The 18,602-nt window shown below is 26.9% G+C and overlaps 2 protein-coding genes across 3 annotated transcripts in view; one reads left to right on the top strand and one right to left on the bottom strand.

Annotated features, from left to right (window-relative positions):
• Window positions 1-8,770, bottom strand: part of LOC107448165 (TRAF3-interacting protein 1) — a 36,301-nt gene extending 27,531 nt beyond the window's left edge. Inside the window, exons 1-6 of one of the 2 annotated variants that reach the window (XM_043044107.3) lie at window positions 8,519-8,770; window positions 8,357-8,425; window positions 7,898-7,946; window positions 5,648-5,760; window positions 4,038-4,136; window positions 1,017-1,412 (exon numbers count right to left, since the gene is read on the bottom strand). In XM_043044107.3, coding sequence (XP_042900041.1) covers window positions 1,017-1,412; window positions 4,038-4,136; window positions 5,648-5,760; window positions 7,898-7,946; window positions 8,357-8,425; window positions 8,519-8,653 — 861 coding nt within the window. In that variant the 5' untranslated portion in view covers window positions 8,654-8,770. The remainder of the gene's footprint in view (window positions 1-1,016; window positions 1,413-4,037; window positions 4,137-5,647; window positions 5,761-7,897; window positions 7,947-8,356; window positions 8,426-8,518) is intronic. The other variant, XM_043044106.3, reaches the window with a different exon arrangement.
• A 98-nt stretch (window positions 8,771-8,868) lies between these two features.
• Window positions 8,869-18,602, top strand: part of LOC107449783 (beta-1,3-galactosyltransferase 1) — a 31,048-nt gene continuing 21,314 nt past the window's right edge. The window contains exon 1 of the mRNA XM_021144816.4: window positions 8,869-9,193. Coding sequence (XP_021000475.3) covers window positions 9,179-9,193 — 15 coding nt within the window. The 5' untranslated portion in view covers window positions 8,869-9,178. The remainder of the gene's footprint in view (window positions 9,194-18,602) is intronic.

The raw sequence follows: 18,602 nt of genomic DNA, 5'->3' as shown, positions 1-18,602 counted from the left end.
CTTTAACCGCTGGATATCATTGCTGGCCACTCTCAAACAGCTGTGGCACAGGGTGCATAGCCAAATTATTCAACAAAAAATAAGCACCTCTTAAGCACTCAAAAATATTTTTAAGCATTTTAAAAAATATCATAATTAGGAAGGATTGGATGGAAAAGTTTTTGACAATTGACAGTTTTATCTTCTTTCAGCCGTCATGTCAAAAAAAAAACTTTTGGCATTGTTTTTGACAATTGTGTCAAAAATCATGAAGTTTTTAATTATGTAAAACGAATGGTGTTTTCATACGCTACGAACTGGAAAATACGTCGATTGGGGTTGAATTAATTGTGAAAACGTTGAATAGAACAATGTGAACAGCGTCTTTATGTATAATTCGTAGCGAAAATCAACATGGTAAAGGAAAAATCTCATTTTGAAAAAGGGAAAATTAAGCACCCTTTAAAAACACTCAATGAAAAAAGCACCAATAAATGGCTGTTTCAGATAGAATTTTAAAATGATAAAATAAAAAAAAATTCTGAAATCAGGGAAGTTTAAAATATAATTTGCTCTAGAATGATGTTCTTTCATTCATTTTTTGAAAGAATACTATAATTTTTAAAGGACATCATAAGGAAATTTTATATTTTAATAAAATGTTCTCATGGTATTCTTTAAAAAGTGTGAGTGGGGATTTTGTTACAAATTCAGATATTTGGAACACTGTGAAAATTAAGGAGGTAAATTCCATTTAAAAATGAGATTTTTCAGAGACCTATATCCAAGACTTTCCATGATTTTAAAAAAATAAAATGAATAGTTAAAATCATGATACTTAATAACAAATTTTAATAATAAGGATATCCATTACTTTCCAGGTGCGTTGATGCCTGTAGTTATATGCATCTTTAAAAGGTAGTTTTCATTCCTTTAAATTACTGTTATAATAATACATATAAAAAATCATGCTAACTTTACATCTTATTCATTTAAAAAAAACAGAATAGATCCAATTAAAATAAAATACCACTTACTTTTGAGTGTGCATCTCCATTCATCATACTAGTAGATGGTTCACTAAGATTAGTTTCTAAAGCAGGCACATGGTTTTCTACATTATTTAGTTCATGATCAGTGGCAACCGCAAAATTTTCAGTCTTGTTTTCTTCTTCTTCAGGCGGAGGAGGCGGATCTTTAGTTTTAGAAACTCTATCCTTAGAACTCCTTTTAGAATCTTCTGTTTTTTGCTTTGATCTATCTTTGGATTTTTCTCTGTCTTTTCGAGATTCTCGACTTTTGTCTTTGGATTTATCACTGTCTTTAGATTTGGTTGCATCTTTATTTTGACTAGATGATGAAGAGCTTTTTTTTACAGGATCAAGTGTTTTCGTTAGAGATCTTGAATGGGACTTTTCACTTGTTTTATCTTTCTGAAATTGAATAAATTATTAATCAAATTTCGTAAACTTATATCAGAAAAAAAAATTAAAATAACATATTCACTAACTATGAAAATAAATATTTTAAATCACTTGAAATAAATTCTTATACTTAATATTTATATGTTACAGATACTTAGTTTTAATTTACAAATTTCAAACAAGTAAATTCAAAACACATTCTTAGAAAATAATTAATAGCAAAATAATATAGACATTGACAGAACTAAAAAACACTGTTTCACAACTTGATCAATTACGGCGAATCTTTATGCAACAAAATTATAAATTGTTACGATAATATGTTACTTATTAGCAGTTGTGACAAACTCTCCTCTTTCCCCCACTATGGCGCCTCTGGCGATGAACTAAGACAGTCTGATAGGAACTGCCGTAAAATATGGACATTTAATTCCAGCCCAAACCCCCTCTTCCAAATTCTTGTATTTCCTTTTTATTCTTGTTTTATTTTATATGTGTTTTGTCTTTTCAATAAATAGTTAAAGTTAATTTCTGGCCTTTCATTATCTATGTGAATTGGTAAAAATACAAATAAACCCAGACCTCCCCCACACAGTACAATAAATAAGCATTCCAAAAATTGTATTTCTAAATTATATCTATTGGAGGTCCCCCAAGCCTTGATATTTTTTTAATTTAGTTATGGTTAATTGATAGACTTTATGAACATGCTCATTTAAATTGTTGGCTATTTTTAACAGTGCCATTTTATTAGGTACATGCCTAATATGTATTATACAGATGCAAAATAAGCAAGGGAATTGAGTTTTTAAACTTTATTTAATGAGCTAAATCTGAAACTTTTTTCAGAGAAAAAGGTAAAAATTTTTTTTTAAAATCAGAATAAAGAAATTACAATAATTAGTGAAATTAAATCATTACTATTTATTTAGTTGTTGTCTTGTCTATGTTATTCCTAAATATTTCCAAATGATTACTTATGTTAAAAATATTATAAATCTCTCCTTCAGTAAGGAGGGGGGGGAAAGAACCTTTAGTACACACAGTAAAAGACATGCATAATACATGCCGTTTACGGAAAGTTTGTCACCATGGAAATTTTTTTAGTATTAATCATTATAAATTTTTTTTAAAAAAAAGAGACTTGGAAGATTTAGTTATAGAAAGACAGTCAAGAATAAGGCAAAACAAGATAAAGTCAATAACTGGTAAAACTTCAGAAAACTGCTAAATTTAAAAAAATATAAGCTGGTATGTATAGTAATCATCATACAGTTTTATAAAAATAAAAAGATTAAAAAAAAAAATTGTAATCAGGGAGTTTTGAGCAAATTTCATCAACATTAAGTGATGATGAAAATATAGAAAGAGTTACAGTCAAAAAAAATTTTTTTTAACAGAGATTTTGTGCTTGTAGAAAGTTATTCATTTTATCTAAGACTGCACAACAGGATGTTTAGACACCAGCAATTAAAAAATAGAAATTTGTAAACAAAGCTTATCATGAGGTCATGTGAAAAAATGTCTAAAATTGAGCTTTAAAAGCTCAAAAGATATCCTTTATCAGAAGTTTTTAGAAGTCTCATTTCGAGGACATTTAATTTTGTTTGTTGTGGTTTTAAATGCATTTTACTATAATAATCATTACACACTCAATTTTAATCTATCTTGTTTTATCCTCCACTAAACATCAATTTTGAATTCCAACACTAAAAATTGTAAATGTTTACAAAATTAAAATGAAATATAATAATTAGTATAATTATAACTATCACTACTAACTATACTATACTTATTACCATAATTATTAACTGTAACAACTAATAAATAGTTTGACGAGCTTTGTACTGATGTTGCTTAGTTTAATTAAAACTACTATATGAAGAAATGAATTCTCACAATAAGATATTTATAAAAGAAGATCCGATTAATCCTACGATTTTCAAGTTGTTATTTTTCAATTATTTGTTATATATTAATTTTAAATGTAGTAAAATCAGTGGAAATTTTCTATAAAATAATCCAGTATTAAAACTTTTAAAAAATTGTAAATTTAAAAAATTGTAGGCACAAAATAAAAGGTCAGAAAACAATCAAAATCTAAAATATTGTGTTAAAACACAAAGACAAATTAGTAGCCCAAAAAAATAATAAATGAACTTTAAGTTGAAAAGAAATTAATGAACTTTAAATTTAAAAGAAATTAATGAGCTTTATAAAGTCAAAAAATTTAAATAACAAAGTTAAAAATCAAAAAAACTATTAAAATGATCATTTAATAAATGAACTAAACTACGAATTTTATCAAGTTAAAAAGCAAAATCTATAATTATGCAAGAATTTCAGGAAAAAGAAAGAATTAAATGGATTTTTCTGTTTCGAACATAGCAAAATTCTACTTTCAAAATTTACCTGATGATAAAAAAAAGACAATATCAATAATTCAATGTTTAATATATGTGCTGACATTGCCATAAATAATGTAAAAATAATTTATAATTAGTTTCTCCCAAAAATATTTTCTTTATACTGATGCAATTTTAGAGATGTTCTTAAAAAGTGATGATAAATAATCTAAATTTAAAAATAATACCACAAAAATTAAACTTTTGTAGAAATAACAAATAAAATTACTCTTTTATCAACAGATGCTCGTCGCTCCTTAGGGGCTTTAGTAGGGGAACTTTGACTATTCCCTGATAATACTTTTGCAACAGCTTCTTTGCTATCAAGCTAGGGTAAGAAATAAACAAATGAAATAATACTTAGCACAACATGAATGAAAAGCAATTCACAACACCAAGTAATTACATTACAGTACAAAGTACAATCCAAAAAATGCAAATGAAATTTATGTTTCATTTTACATAGAAAAGTGATATTTTTACACTAATTTACAGTTTCACTCACAACTAATTAAGCCAATAATAATCATGATTATCATATATTTCAAATGACATAAATAAATGAGCAAGAATATTAACAATCGCCTAAGATCTGAATTAGTGCTGATTAAGAAGCATGAAAAAGTACAAACGTAAATTTAAAAAATAAATAAAAATAATAATAATAAAATAAAAAAAAAATAAAAAAAATAACACATAAATAAGATTAATTTCTAAACAAAAAACATAATAATTTTTTTAACTTTGCAATAGCTAAAAATGTCCTTTCTTCTTGTTTTTTTACAGCTAAAAAAATAAATGAATAAATAAAATAAAAAATAAATAAATTTCCTTTATGATTTAAAGAAAAAGTTATGTATTAAGGAGACATTTCAACACAAATTAGTGTTAATTCTGAATGTGAACACTTGGTTAATCAAATTAATTAAGTGAGTGCATAGTAATTAAATCCAACAAAAGTGAAACTACAGATAGCAATTAAAAATAATACATTTTTTGTAGTGAAAAAGAGAAAATGCTTTGAGTTATTCCTCAAGCTGACATTGATAAAATTATGATGCAAAAAACAGCAATTTTATTACTTAGAAAATGTTTCTTTCTCTCTAAAATTTTAAACAGTTCATTACATCCCTAATTTTTTATAAGGAATAATAATCGTAATAATAAAAATTCCAAAGAAAATACATAAATATTTTTATAATTATTTCTCAAACTAAAACAGTGAAATTTAAACACATAAAATCCAAGATGTGGAGGTACTAATCAAGTTACAACAGATATTCTCTTTACATTTCTATTTCTTTTTAAGAATATAACATGTTTATAGCAAATATAGTCCAATGATTTATTAAAAAATAATGCACAAGTTATAAAATCTTATTTTTTTTAAAAGCTAAATACTTCTTTACGTTTTTATTTTAAATAAAAATAAATAAATAAACAGTTCAATACATCCCAAATTTTTTAAAACAAATAATAATCGTAATAATAAAAAAATCCAAATAAAATACATAAATATTTTTATAATTATTTTTCAAACTAAAACACTGAAATTTAAACACTAAAAATCCAAAATGTGGAGGTACTAATCAAGTTACAAAAGATTGAAATCTTTTTACATTTTGATTTCCTTATTTTTTAGAGAAATTTTTTTTAAATAATATGTTCACAGCCAATACAGTCCAATGATTTATTAAAAGATAATGCACAAGTTATAAAATCCCATTTTTTTTTAAAAAGATAAACACTACTTTATTTTTTTTTTAAACAGAAATAAATAAATAAATATCATCACACAATTAAATGGAAAGAAAGAAAAAAGTGTAAAGCTCAATTAACCTTATTTTTCACAGCTGAACCAAGTATTTGTAGAAACAAGTTAGTTTTTTGAGGATCATGACCAGCAACAACTTTTGAAGGCTTCAAGTTTACAGGCTGATTAGTAACAAGAGCTGTAAGGAGTAATTCAATTCGATAATTACTTAAAAGTTTTCTTATCATTTTTTTTAATCGCTACTACTGCTAAGAAATTTTTTTTATTATTATTCTAATTAAAACTAAAAGTGGTATTCGTTTACTATAAAGTAATACGTAATATTAACTTATTATGCAATATTTCACAAAAAACATATTATAAACAGCATGTAACTTAACAATTTTGCATTTATTAGACAATAAATAAGTTATTTATATAATATTTTAACAGGCCATATATAAGATTGAGTCTAGTCAAAAAAGGTAATTAAAAAATGAATATAAAACTGTTATTAGGAACTTACTTTTCAAAAAATTACTAAGCATTACGATTGCCGAAAAACGTTTTACTTATTTTATAGTAACTATAAGTTGAATATGAATTTGATAAATAAAATTGTAGATTTAGTCGTAATGACAACCAAACAAAATGATTTGACTTAAGCAAATAACAGTGGGAATAGAGAGAAAATTAAAGTAAATAAATGGATATACTAAAGTTTCAGTTCTGTAAACAAAAACCTTTTCCGGTGTCTAAACACCAAGTGATGGTAGAGAAAGTAAAGAGACAACACAAAATTTTTAGCTATCTGACTGTGATTTTCCTTCAATATTATTGGCCTACAGAAAATTAATCTCGCAATCTACCTAACTCTCGAATTCAAACTTTAAACAATTTGATTGCTATACCTTACTATCCAAAAATCAGTTCCAAAGTTTTAATAAATTTGAGTTTAAAGTAGCTTTTTCTTCCGTAGATAAACTAAATTTCACTGACCTTAAATACCCTATTGCTGATAATAATAGCTGGGGTATTTAGCAAATTTCATGTCAATGTGGTTTTGCAAACTCTGGACAAACTAAAAGTACACTTACATTTTGAATTTAAGAGCATGCAAGATATGTTCAAAATCAGGACATTAACCTATCTTCTATTGCTCTACATATCTGGAAATCACATCACAGGTTTAAGTTTTCTTTGCTAAAATCATCCAACCCTGCTCTTCATTTTCTGAACTAGATTTTTGGAAATCTTTTTACATTTCAAAAAAAAAAAAAAAAAAAAAAAAAAATTATAATAATAATAATTTATTATAATGTAGTTAATGATCTTTCTAGCATCCCACAGTTTTGAATATTTGGAAGTCTAATTAATTTTAATCTGCTGCACTTTGGGGTTCTCCCCAAATCCCCTTTCTATTTTCTAGTTCAAACTAGTTCTTCTGTCCCTACTCGTTAAACTACTTTGCATGTATTTGTCTCTTTACTTTTCTACCATAATTTAGTGATTAGACACTGAGGAAGGTCCTTGTTTATAGAAGTGAAACTGTAGTATGTTCATTTATGAACTTTAGTCAACCTAGCACATAAAGTATACCTTATCCTTTGTTGATTTAAATTTTATCTGTACTCAATAGAGTATAGAACTAAAATAATTTTGCGATATTTTGATAGAATAATTTTAAAACATTATAGAACAATCTGTTTGTTGTTAAGAAGAAAAAAATAGCATGACAATTTGAAAAGCTCCAACAATAATGACTAACATAGTAACAACATTTAACTTTCATGTTCAAAACAAATCTTGCAATCTCATCAAGGACTTCTGAACAAAATTTCAAAATAACTTTGAAAAACTCCAAAAAACCTGGGGTTGTTTTAAAAAACACCAATAAATCCCAGGTTTATAGATAAGCTGCTTGTTTTCAGAAAAAAAAAAAATTATTACAAACCCTGCTTTATACGCAAGAAAAAGGTTGGATAAAATGAAATTCATTATTAGCAAACAATTATATATAATCATGCTTAAAAGCATATTATAAGCAATCATAATTTAAGATTATGATAGAGATCACAATTAGAGTTAATAAAGTATAATTGCAAGTAAAGATTAACATTTAATCTTAATTACAATAGTAATTTTTTCAAAATTCAAAAATCATGACTGCATGAAATTATGAATATAGAATAATTAATAACTGCACTCAATTATATTGTGCTCAATTCTGCTTTGAGTTACCAAATAAGTCAGTAATACAGAGAACATATTGAAATATATATTTTAAAACACACAGATCTAAACAAAAATAGAAAAAATAGGTACAAATAGATTACCTAAAACATCTACAGCTTTCTGCAAAAATAGGACTTTGCTTTCTTTATCCTACATTAAAAATAAATAAATAAGTCAGAATATCTTAAAAGCTTTACAATAATTATTCAAAGAAAAAATACATTTTACAAGAACTTATAATATACAGTAATATTAGAAAATTTAGATTTTTTGTTAATAACCTTATTTGCCTCATAGTAGATTTTTATAAAATATAGATGCATAATAAAATTTAAAGAGCTGCATTATAACCAAAAACAAAGTTTTAATTAATTACAGTTCACAAAGGGCACCAATAAAAAAACAAATAAAGATTAATAAGAGCATGTTTCTTATTTAAGTTTGCAATCATTATTAAATTTCTTAGTTAAAATCATGATTCAAAATCTAAGTAAACGTACTAAAAAAACACCTAAGTGAAATTTATAAAGTTTTAATCTTAAATAAAAACATTTTCAGACCTTCACATTTTCCGAATGTAGTTCCGTTGATGCATAAAGACCTTTTAAGAAACCAGAAGTCTTGATAATCTAAAATATAGAATTATAACAAATCATGAATAACAAATGAACATATGACTTTGAAATAGTTACGTGGACGATTTAATATTTAATGAAACTAACGTTAGTTATGATATCATGTAAAAACCTAAAGGGTGGTTTTTTTAAGTTCTTTTCAGTCAAAGTCGGTTTTTTAATAATACTTCCTAGAATTTCTTGTGTTTTCTTGATTATTGCTGGATCGATTTCTTCAGCCATAGCAAAATTTTCTGCCTAAGATAAACAATAATCGAAAATCATTTTGAAAAAGTCAAAATAAGAGTGACAGCAATTGTATAAGGTTTTCGACACACAGCTTGTAACTTATCCAATCCTAAACAAAATAATCGATTAAGAAATCCACGGTAGCCAAAAGATACAGATCTAACCTCATATTATTTTTCTCTGTTTTTCAAACGGTGGCAACATTTTAAACGTCCATTGACGAAAAGTGGAGTAGCGGACGAAGTTCCGAAGTTGGTCAAAATGAAATCACGAGTAACACTCATAAGCAGTACAGTTCAGCAGCTGAATGTATCATATCAACATGAATAAGGTTTCGTCGTGATATAAACATGTTATTGTTATTGGATGATTGGAATGAATGTATTTATTCATTATGAGCGAGTGTTTCGTCTGCTATTTTTGATTTATAATACAACATAATTGTGGCAAATTTTCTAATGTATTACTCATGCGTTTGGATATATTTAAAAACATTCATCTGGTGAAAGTCTTCCCAGAATGCGAACACCAAAGGTAATGTAATTAATTTAATATACATTATTATTCACCCATGTATTTTGAATGAGTTATGTCATAGGTTCTCAAGTTATGTTTACATTTGAATGTTAGTAATTATCTTATCGAAATAAATAAAATAATTTATCCCTTACTCAGAGTCGGCGGTAATTTACTATAAAGAAAAGATCTTTATAGTGATAAAGATTTCCTCTTTTTTTTTCTTTCTTTTAAGCAATTTCCCCATATTTTTTATTGAACCTAAATTTTTACGTATAATTTCGATTAAAGTTTTTCTCTGCTAACTTTTTTTCACTTAAATTTTCTTGACGTACATTTTAGAAAACAAGTTCATCTTTTTTTATTTTATGAAATCATTATTTATTGTTTGAAGCAAACATTCGTCTAAGTAAAAATATGTAGCGAGAAATTTAGTGTGTATCAGTTTGACAATAAGAAAACATTGTTTGTCTTGTGTAAAAATATATAACACACGAATATATACCAGAAAATATTATACTACAATATTTTGAGATGGATATTGTGGTAAGTATTTTGGAAATTCCACAGAAAGTAAGGCATAGATGATTTATTTTTCTTCAAATTAAATTGACGTATTCTGCATCATTTCTTAGTTGAAAGTACAATGAAAACTAAACTAGAAAAACTCTTCAGATTTCTCTGTAATCTTTTTCGGTAAATGGTCTTGAAAATAACATTTTTTAAATCAAAAATTTATGAATTTCACTGTGAATTTCCAAATACCAGTTCATATAGTACCTAATTTTAATTGCTTTGTTAATGCATTATTTTTATAATATTAGCAGGTCTCTTTTTAAGTTAATATTGACAGATTTTTTTTAAAAAAAAGTATGTATTATTATGATAAAAGAATTCTTTGAAATGTGACAAATGTAACCAAAAACTTATAAAAGTTTATCCTAAAGTAGAAATATTCTTTTCAAATCAAAATTTTTGTTATGAATTTGCTGCATACTTGTATTTATACAATAACCAATGGTTTAAAACAAATTCATATAATTTACCTGTTTTTCTAAATTTAATTTTTTAAATTTAGAAGGATAACTTTTAAGTTTTATGTTACAAGATGTAACCACAAACTTTTTTTAAAAATTATTTTTGTTCTTTTAAACTAACTGCAATAGTTACAAGAAGATTGATGTTTTAATAAAATAGTAGTTAATCTCAAATTCAGCATATCTACATCTCATCCATTTAACAGAAATTTTAAATCAGAACAACACATATAATAATTTTATAGATAATAATTTGCAGATAATAATTTTATAAAGATTTTATATGCTTATAACAAATTTAAAATCACTAAGCTTATTAAATTTGTTTAGTATAATACACAAAACCGTAACACCTTAAATAACTTTTGATCTAGTGATTGTATCTTCACACACTTAGAACTCAATCTTAATGGGGGTTAAATCTGTCGAGTTGCAAAGTCCTCCATGTTCCCATAACAAATCAATACCTCTGGGGATACTGAACCAGGAGTTTCCTTGTCTTCTAGATTGGTTAAAAAATACAAGGCTATGAAGTTGAGTATTAGTCGTCGTAAACCCAAAATTGGGTTGGCTGTTCAACCATCAATATAAAATATTAAAAACATTTTTGATAGAAAGCTCGGAAGTAAAAGCAAATCGATATGCAACACCACAATACATGACAGAAGTAACCCATGAAATTGCCCATTATAGAATGTGGGTAAATTATGGTTCTATGGTTCCGTATGACAGTTAATAGTATAGAAAATGTTGTAGTCTTCAACAATTTACTGAAACCAATGTAATAAAATTATGATTTTAGTAGTTTCTATGGTATTTTTATGCATGGAAAAAATCATACTTGTTAATAATTTTCTAATATTAATCTTAGTATAGTTAGTTTGTATGTAATAGTACAAAAGCTAAAAATTGCCAAATCAAGTGCAGGGTAAATAACACAAATCCAAAAAAAGAAACAAAATGGTAGGGGAATTGATCACTAAACCAACCAACCATGGGTTAGAAATGAGTGAAAAAAAATAATCACTTTGTCAAAATTACATAGTTTTGTTCGCGATTCCTCCTTAGTATTTTCTATATTACACCCATTGCTCCTGATTTTCTCAAAGACTTCCTGATTTTAAAGTTTTCTTCTTCCTTTTTAACATATGATAGAATTTTCCTGTTTTATTTTTAATTGCACCCCAATTTTTTACTTAACTCTTTAAGGTACTGATTTGGTTTTAAAGGTAAAAATGTAAGGCAAAATTATTTCATTGTTAAAGATTTACAATAAATAGATTTTGTAGTAAGAGTTAAGAGCCAACTAAACTGTATTGAGTACATAGTTAAATATGTATTCGAACTTTAAGTGCAGTTTTGTTTTTTCAAATCAAAATTTAACTAATGAATACCAAATCCAATTAATTTTGTTATGGTTTTTCTTATATTTCATATTTCAGAATATTACATATTTCAAAATCATGTATTATTAAATTTCTCATCTGTTGAAAAATTAGATACATAATTGAATTAAGCTTTATCATGAATAAGAAAATGAAGATAGGTTTTGTCATTTAGCTTAATCTTCAAAAAATTTTTTTCCCAATGTACTCATTTTATTTAGATTAATTTAGCTTAATTTCCAAACTGTAACGTTTAGCTTAATTTCAAAATTTTCTACAAAAAGAAAAAAAAGCTAATGTAATTTATACTATGTAATAATGTAATATATACCAGGGTTGGGTTTTTGACATGACAGTAGTAAAAACCGTGTTTTACCGGTAAAAACCATAAAAAAAACTACTGTTTTCTTTCATTTATGACATATAGTGGACAATATATTATTTTCACTTAATTGACTTTATAAATGAATGTTGTAAATGATTGCTATTGATTTTGCAACTATATACACGTATTCTTATAGAAGGATATACATTCATACAGAAATATTGTAACATACTTATTGAAAATAGTGATACTTAACTTTTATCATTATAGCTTGATTTGCAAAGGATTCAAAATTTTGCACTGCTTAATTGTTAGAAATAAACAAACAAACAAAAAAACTTGGAACTATTAATAAATTCAAGAACTAAAAAGAAGAATTTAAAATTTGGCATTTCTTAAATATTAGAAATAAGCTTAACAAAACTTGTAACTTCTAACAAACTATAAGTCAGGAATGACTTGACATTCTTCAGTAATGTAAAATGCCAAACAAAATGATGCTTGGAAATGTTAAAAATTTTGTTTAGTATCCTAATATTTTACTTCAAATAGTATGATTTGATATAATCATGTTGGGAAAATGCAAAAATCTGTTCTTAAATATCTTTTAAAAACTTTTTTTTCTAATTTTATTGCCCAAAAATGAATTAATTTTAAATCATAAGCAGTTAAACTCAAATTAAAATACAGTTTTATCAAAGCTATGGCTTTTTGACAGTTTTTGAAGTTTTTGACAGAGGGGTTTTTGACATGACGGTAAAAACCATGGTATAAACCGGTAAAAACCGTCATGGGTCAAAAACTTGCCAACCCTGATATATACATATGTAATGTATTGTAATATTATAAAAATTCATTTGGTTGGATTTTCAAAGTTTGACATTTAACTTAATTTTAAAATTTTTTACCTAATGAGACTGATGCAACATTTCTTTAATTCATTTAGTGTGATTTTCAAAAGTTTCTTACCAAAAAAAAAAAAAAAAAATTGACGTTACATAAATTTATTTAGCTTGGCTTTTAAAACTATCTTACACACACACGAAATATATGTATATTTATATAAATTTAATTGGCTTGAGTTTCTTAAGAAAAAAAGGAGCTTGTTTTAAAGGCAGTATTTAGTTATTCAGTAGATTACTTCTTTTGAAATGCATAAAAATGTTACTAAAAGGAAAAAAAGTTATAAGTTTCAAGAGTGCTTGACCTTGAACAAAGTAGTTTAGATCTGAAAAAAAAAAATCTAGTTTTTTATGATTATTTTAGTAAAGCTTTTTCATTTTTTAAAAATCTCAAATTGTATTCACATCAAGAGAAATTTTTTTTACACATCGTTTTTTTTTTTTTAAATTAATATCCAATTTGGGATGAAATATAAAACAGATTAGGTAGAATAATCGATAAAATCATCGAAATATTCTTTATGTGTACAGAGTTGTATTACTTTTTTTTCTTTTTTTTCTTTCTATCATTCAACTGTTTGGAGGTCTGTTTTTATCAGTTTGACGAAAGAAGAGGAAGATGCTTGTCATAAACAAAATATATAAGTCACTTTAGGTAAAGAAAATAAATTGGAGAGAAGAACTTGTTTTCACACGTAAAATATTATAATCGGCTAAGAGAAAAAATTTCATGCCTTTTAAAAGAAGGATGCATATTTGTTTCGCGAATTAGAAACCTTTTACCTATTACTCATTCCTATTTTCAGTGGGACCCATATTGCTGTCACCTTTGTAAGGTCTCAACTATGACGCAATTTTTTTTATTAACACTAGAAAGACGGAAAATTAGTATATACCTATATTGCCGAAAAGCAGTCAAAATGTCTAGATTGTGAATGCGTCAATAAATTTGTTTAAAATTAATTTTTAAAATTTTTTATATTATTTACAGTTATGTAACAAGTTATTAGTAAATATTAACAATGAAAATGTTTTTATTTTGTTCAAAAAGTCACAAAATTCTAAGAAATTGTGTCATTGTATACATCATTGTTTTTCTAATTGAAATTAAAAGCAGTCAAAATGACTTCCTTAGGCAATCTAGTGTTAAACATTATTCCTTCGTCAATGCCATCATTTTTTATTTCATGAATAAATACGATTCAGTATAAGAACGAATTCGTTGAATTTTTTTGATCGATTTATTGTGAATCTAACGTATTTTTACACACGCACTTAAATGTATATTAACCTATGATTTTTCTTGTGTGTTCATGAGCAACATATATTCCGAGCTTACGTAAGAAACTATATTCCCTATTCTGTTAAAATTCCCTTGTAAATTGTGAAAATTTTAACATTTAGAGAGATATGAACAATGTTGACAGAGGACAGTAAATTCTTTTTATCTAGAAAAATTCCTTTGTAAATTACAAAAATTATTAAATTTTGTAAAATAAAAAAAGGAAAAAAGAAGTTTAAAAAGTCTGATAGAAAGAAGATAACAATTCGCTGTTTTTTTTTTTTTTTTTTTTTTTTTTTTTTTTGCATAAGGTGAGGAGTACAAAATCACTAAAAAATTTTGAACGACGTTCTCTGCGTTCTTCTACATTCTGTTTTAATTTTCTTTGAAAATAGTTGTAAATTTTAATATTCAATTTTGACGCCAAATTTGACTATTCGCAAAATTAATCGTCGAATGTAATTTATCGGACGAATTAACTGTTTTGCGTGAAACAAGAGCAATGGACACTAATTTAGGCATGGAAATATGGATTTTGAAGCTAAAATTCCGTTTAATTTTTAATTTATCTTAGGCATTTCACTGTGTAAGTAATAATTGTTCTAATTAAATGAGTTTATGATTCAGTGAATTGTATTTTAATTAACTGAATTAATTAAAATACATTTGTATTTCGATTGATTGTATTTTATTCAATTTTGTCGCTAAATTTGACATTATTCGCAAAGTTAGCCATCGAATGCAGATTAACGGACGAACTAACTGTTTTGCGTGAAACAAAAGCAATGGGCACTAATTTAGGCATGAAAATTTGGGTTTTTGAAGCTAAGATTCCGTGTAATTTTTAATTGCTTAGACATTTCACTGTGTAAGTAATAATTGTTCTAATTAAATGAGTTTATGATTCAGTTAATTGTATTTTAATTAACTGAATTAATTAAAATACATTTGTATTTTGATTGATTGTATTTTAATTTATTGTTCAGTTAATTGTGTTATATTCAATTTTGACGCTAAATTCGACAATATTCGTGAAGTTAATCGTCGAATGTAATTTACCGGACGAATTAACCGTTTTGCGTGAAACAAAAGCAATGGCCACTAATTTAGGTTTCAAATTTGGGATTTTGAAGCTAAGGTTCCGTGTAATTTTTAATTATCTTTGGCATTTCCCTGTATCAATAATAATTGCTCTAAATAAATGAATTTATGGTTCAGTTATTTGTATTTTAATAATGCTTTTATTTTCGCGTAACTGTATCAGTTACTAAAAGCTTTGTATAGTCCTCATTGTCATCTTCCATCAGCTAGTTAATGCAAAGCAACAGAAGCATTTTATTCCCTATGTTGACAATATTGCCATAGCAGCATTTGTAGCTTGATGACAGTTATGGATTGCTTTTTGACACAAGCATAATAGCTTTGCTTGAAAGAGTGAAGAAAAGAGCACAAAAGACGTATATGAATGACGAGAAAATGTATGATGTATTTGAAAGGAAAAAAAATGTATCATGTATATATTTTTTTATTCTTGTGTATTCAGTGTTGGGAATATTTAGAATAAGTGTTTTTACTGTTTATTAGATAGTAGAGTGCTTTATGAACAACAAATGCGGTTAATATGTCAAGAATAGATATGAATTATGAAGCTATTTATAAGCACAGTACATGTGCACATGTGTGTTGTTTTTTCAAAGTTTTGACATGCGATTTGTTAAAAATGCTATTTCAGTATAAAAATAGAGCACAAGTTAGTACTTGCATAGTATTTTGCTACGAATTAGCACTAATTACAAATTACTGCTCACGTCATGGCTACCTACAAGGTAATAGTAAATTCTGTTATCCTATAATTTTGTGAACTTGTTGATCTTCTGATATTCGATAATTTCTTATTTATTTTGCTATAAGGGGAGATTGATGTGTTCTGGAATCATTTTTATCAATCTTAACAAAATATAAAAATGAGCTTATCTCGGAAAAAAGGAAAAATAGTTCGATAATTCCATGCCGAAATCCATTCCATATTGAAATTCCATTCTGGAATCCTTTATATCTGTCTTAACAAAATACAGAAATGAGAGAATCTCGGAAAAAGGGAAAAATAGTTCGATAATTCCATGTCGAAATCCATTCCATATCGAAATTCCATTCTGGAATCCTTTATATCTGTCTTAACAAAATATAAAAATGAGCTTATCTCGGAAAAGGGAAAAAATAGTTCGATAATTGCATGTTATGGTCGAGACAGCTCATGGCTAGGGCTGCAAGTTTGACGCGGGAAAAAAGACTTGAAATTCGCGGGATATTTTGAAAATTACACAGATTATAAATACAGAAAAATGACTACTATATGAATGATGTAAAAGACAGAAATTGTGCAAATAATAAAACGAAAGCTTAAAAAGTACACAACAAAAGTATTTATTTTAATTTCAGACAATATAAATATTTTTATTTAAATGGACAGAATTTAGAATAATTAATAGATTAGAATAATATAATAATTTGACATTAAAAATAAATAAATTAGAATAATGAATAAATTAGAATAATTTGACATTGTAGTATTCTACATAGTCAAATTATTCTAATTTATGTTACGTCGTTCATCACTTAATACATTTATATAGTACTTTGAAAACGATCTTTCCGCATCCACGCTGTTTGTGGGCACCAACAGACACCGAATTGGCACTTTAATCAATTTTTGAATAGCGTTATGTTTTGAAAAAGCTTGAGGCCCCTCTATAAGAAGTCAATCACCAGAAACCGGAAAAATTTTCTGGATGCGTACAAAGGCAGTAGAAATTTCATTGCCCTTTGCAATAGCCTGTATAACAGTTTTTATGTCAACGATTTGATTTATAAAATTTTTTATTTTATTTTGCGATTCCCATATTTTTTGTTATCTGACTTCAGGAAGTTAATCCTAATCAGTCAGTCACCCTCCCTAAGTGTAGAAAGGCCGCCTTTACTTGACAAGATTGGGATTATCTCTTATCTCTGAACTATTTTCTTACTCTTTTGCTGTTGATTGACTCCCGGAAATGTCTAGTCAATTTTACATGTTTAATTTGAGGCTTTAGGAAAGTAAAAAAAAAAAATCTGTTAAATAAAAATAAATTAAAAAATGAAAACAAAAATTCTAATTGTAAGCAATTTTTTTAAAAACCAAAACATATTGAGAAATTCGCGGATTTTAGAAAAAAAAAGAGGAAAATTTCGCTGAAATCATCGCAGAGAAATTCGCTCTACGACAGACCTGCAGCCCTACCATGGCCAACTGCGATTAGGTGCCCCTGAAAAGAGGAGTGTAACGCTCTAAAGGGGGCAGAACACAATTATTTTTAAAAATACTTTTCTATAAATAACACAAGCAGAACCGCGATGGCTCAGAGGATAGAGCGTTCGCCTACTAATGAGGCGAACCGGGTTCGAATCCCAGTAGATACGAATTCCGCATCCGGCTTGCATCGACTACAGTGCTAACGTGAAATATCCTCAGTGATAGACGGATCATGGGTTAGAGTCCCTTTGCCGTCAAGCTAACCATGGGATGTTCTCGTGGTCTTCCTCTCCATGTAAGGCAAACGCGAGTTAGCTCTATCAAAAAAGTCCTCCACGAAGGCAAATTTGACCCAATACTCGGTCCAGGAGTTCCCTTGTCTTCTGGATTGGGTTCAAATTTACAAGGCTACGGAGTTGAACATTAGTAGTCGTAAATCCATAAAATTGGGTCGGCTGTTCAACGACGGTTATAAAATTATAAAAATAATACAAGCAGATTCTATGTTAAAAATTAATTATTTGAATCAAAATATTCTTAATTTTTTTTAATGTAAAGGATACTTAAGTTTTAATGACTTATTACTTCCTAATAAATTTTGTTTGAAATTCATACTTTTATAGTTAAAATATTTTGCTTGAACCAGACATTTACCTTTAAAAGACTTTTCGTAAAAAATATTTCTTAAAGTTTAAGTGTCTTTGGACAATCGATTGGGTAGCCCTTTGGCTTTATGCGTAGGGCCGATGCCCCCTTATCCCCCTCTGCACTCTATCGGGCTTGAGATTTTTTTTTTCTTATATGAGCAGAACTATTTTTTATTCACATTTGGTACAAAGATATTTCGCGTATACAACATCTTTACTAAGTTTTCTTTTATTATTATTATTATTATTATTTCCGTTCTAAAATGTCCACTATTTTGCACGAATGCTTGAATTCCTGGATCAAGCATTGGGACGAACTAGCCTTTATAGAGGATTTTGTTGTTGGAACTAAGCCGCATTTGCGTTACATGATGAGGAAAACCATAAAAAAACACCCTCGGTTATCCCGACGGCAAGGGGAGGCATCTACCACTTTTCGTAAATAAATATTATTTCCACATTATTAATCTAAATATTATTTCTTAAAAAAAATACAAAAAAATACTACATACTATTTCGCAAAAAAATATCTTGCGTTACACTGTGTTCGGTGCGAGCTG

Source organism: Parasteatoda tepidariorum, chromosome 5 (genome assembly GCF_982258835.1).
Source record: "Parasteatoda tepidariorum strain Cologne lab strain chromosome 5, Ptep-v5.0, whole genome shotgun sequence".
NCBI classification, from domain to species: Eukaryota; Metazoa; Arthropoda; class Arachnida; order Araneae; family Theridiidae; genus Parasteatoda; species Parasteatoda tepidariorum.
This window is presented reverse-complemented; position numbering and strand designations above follow the sequence as displayed.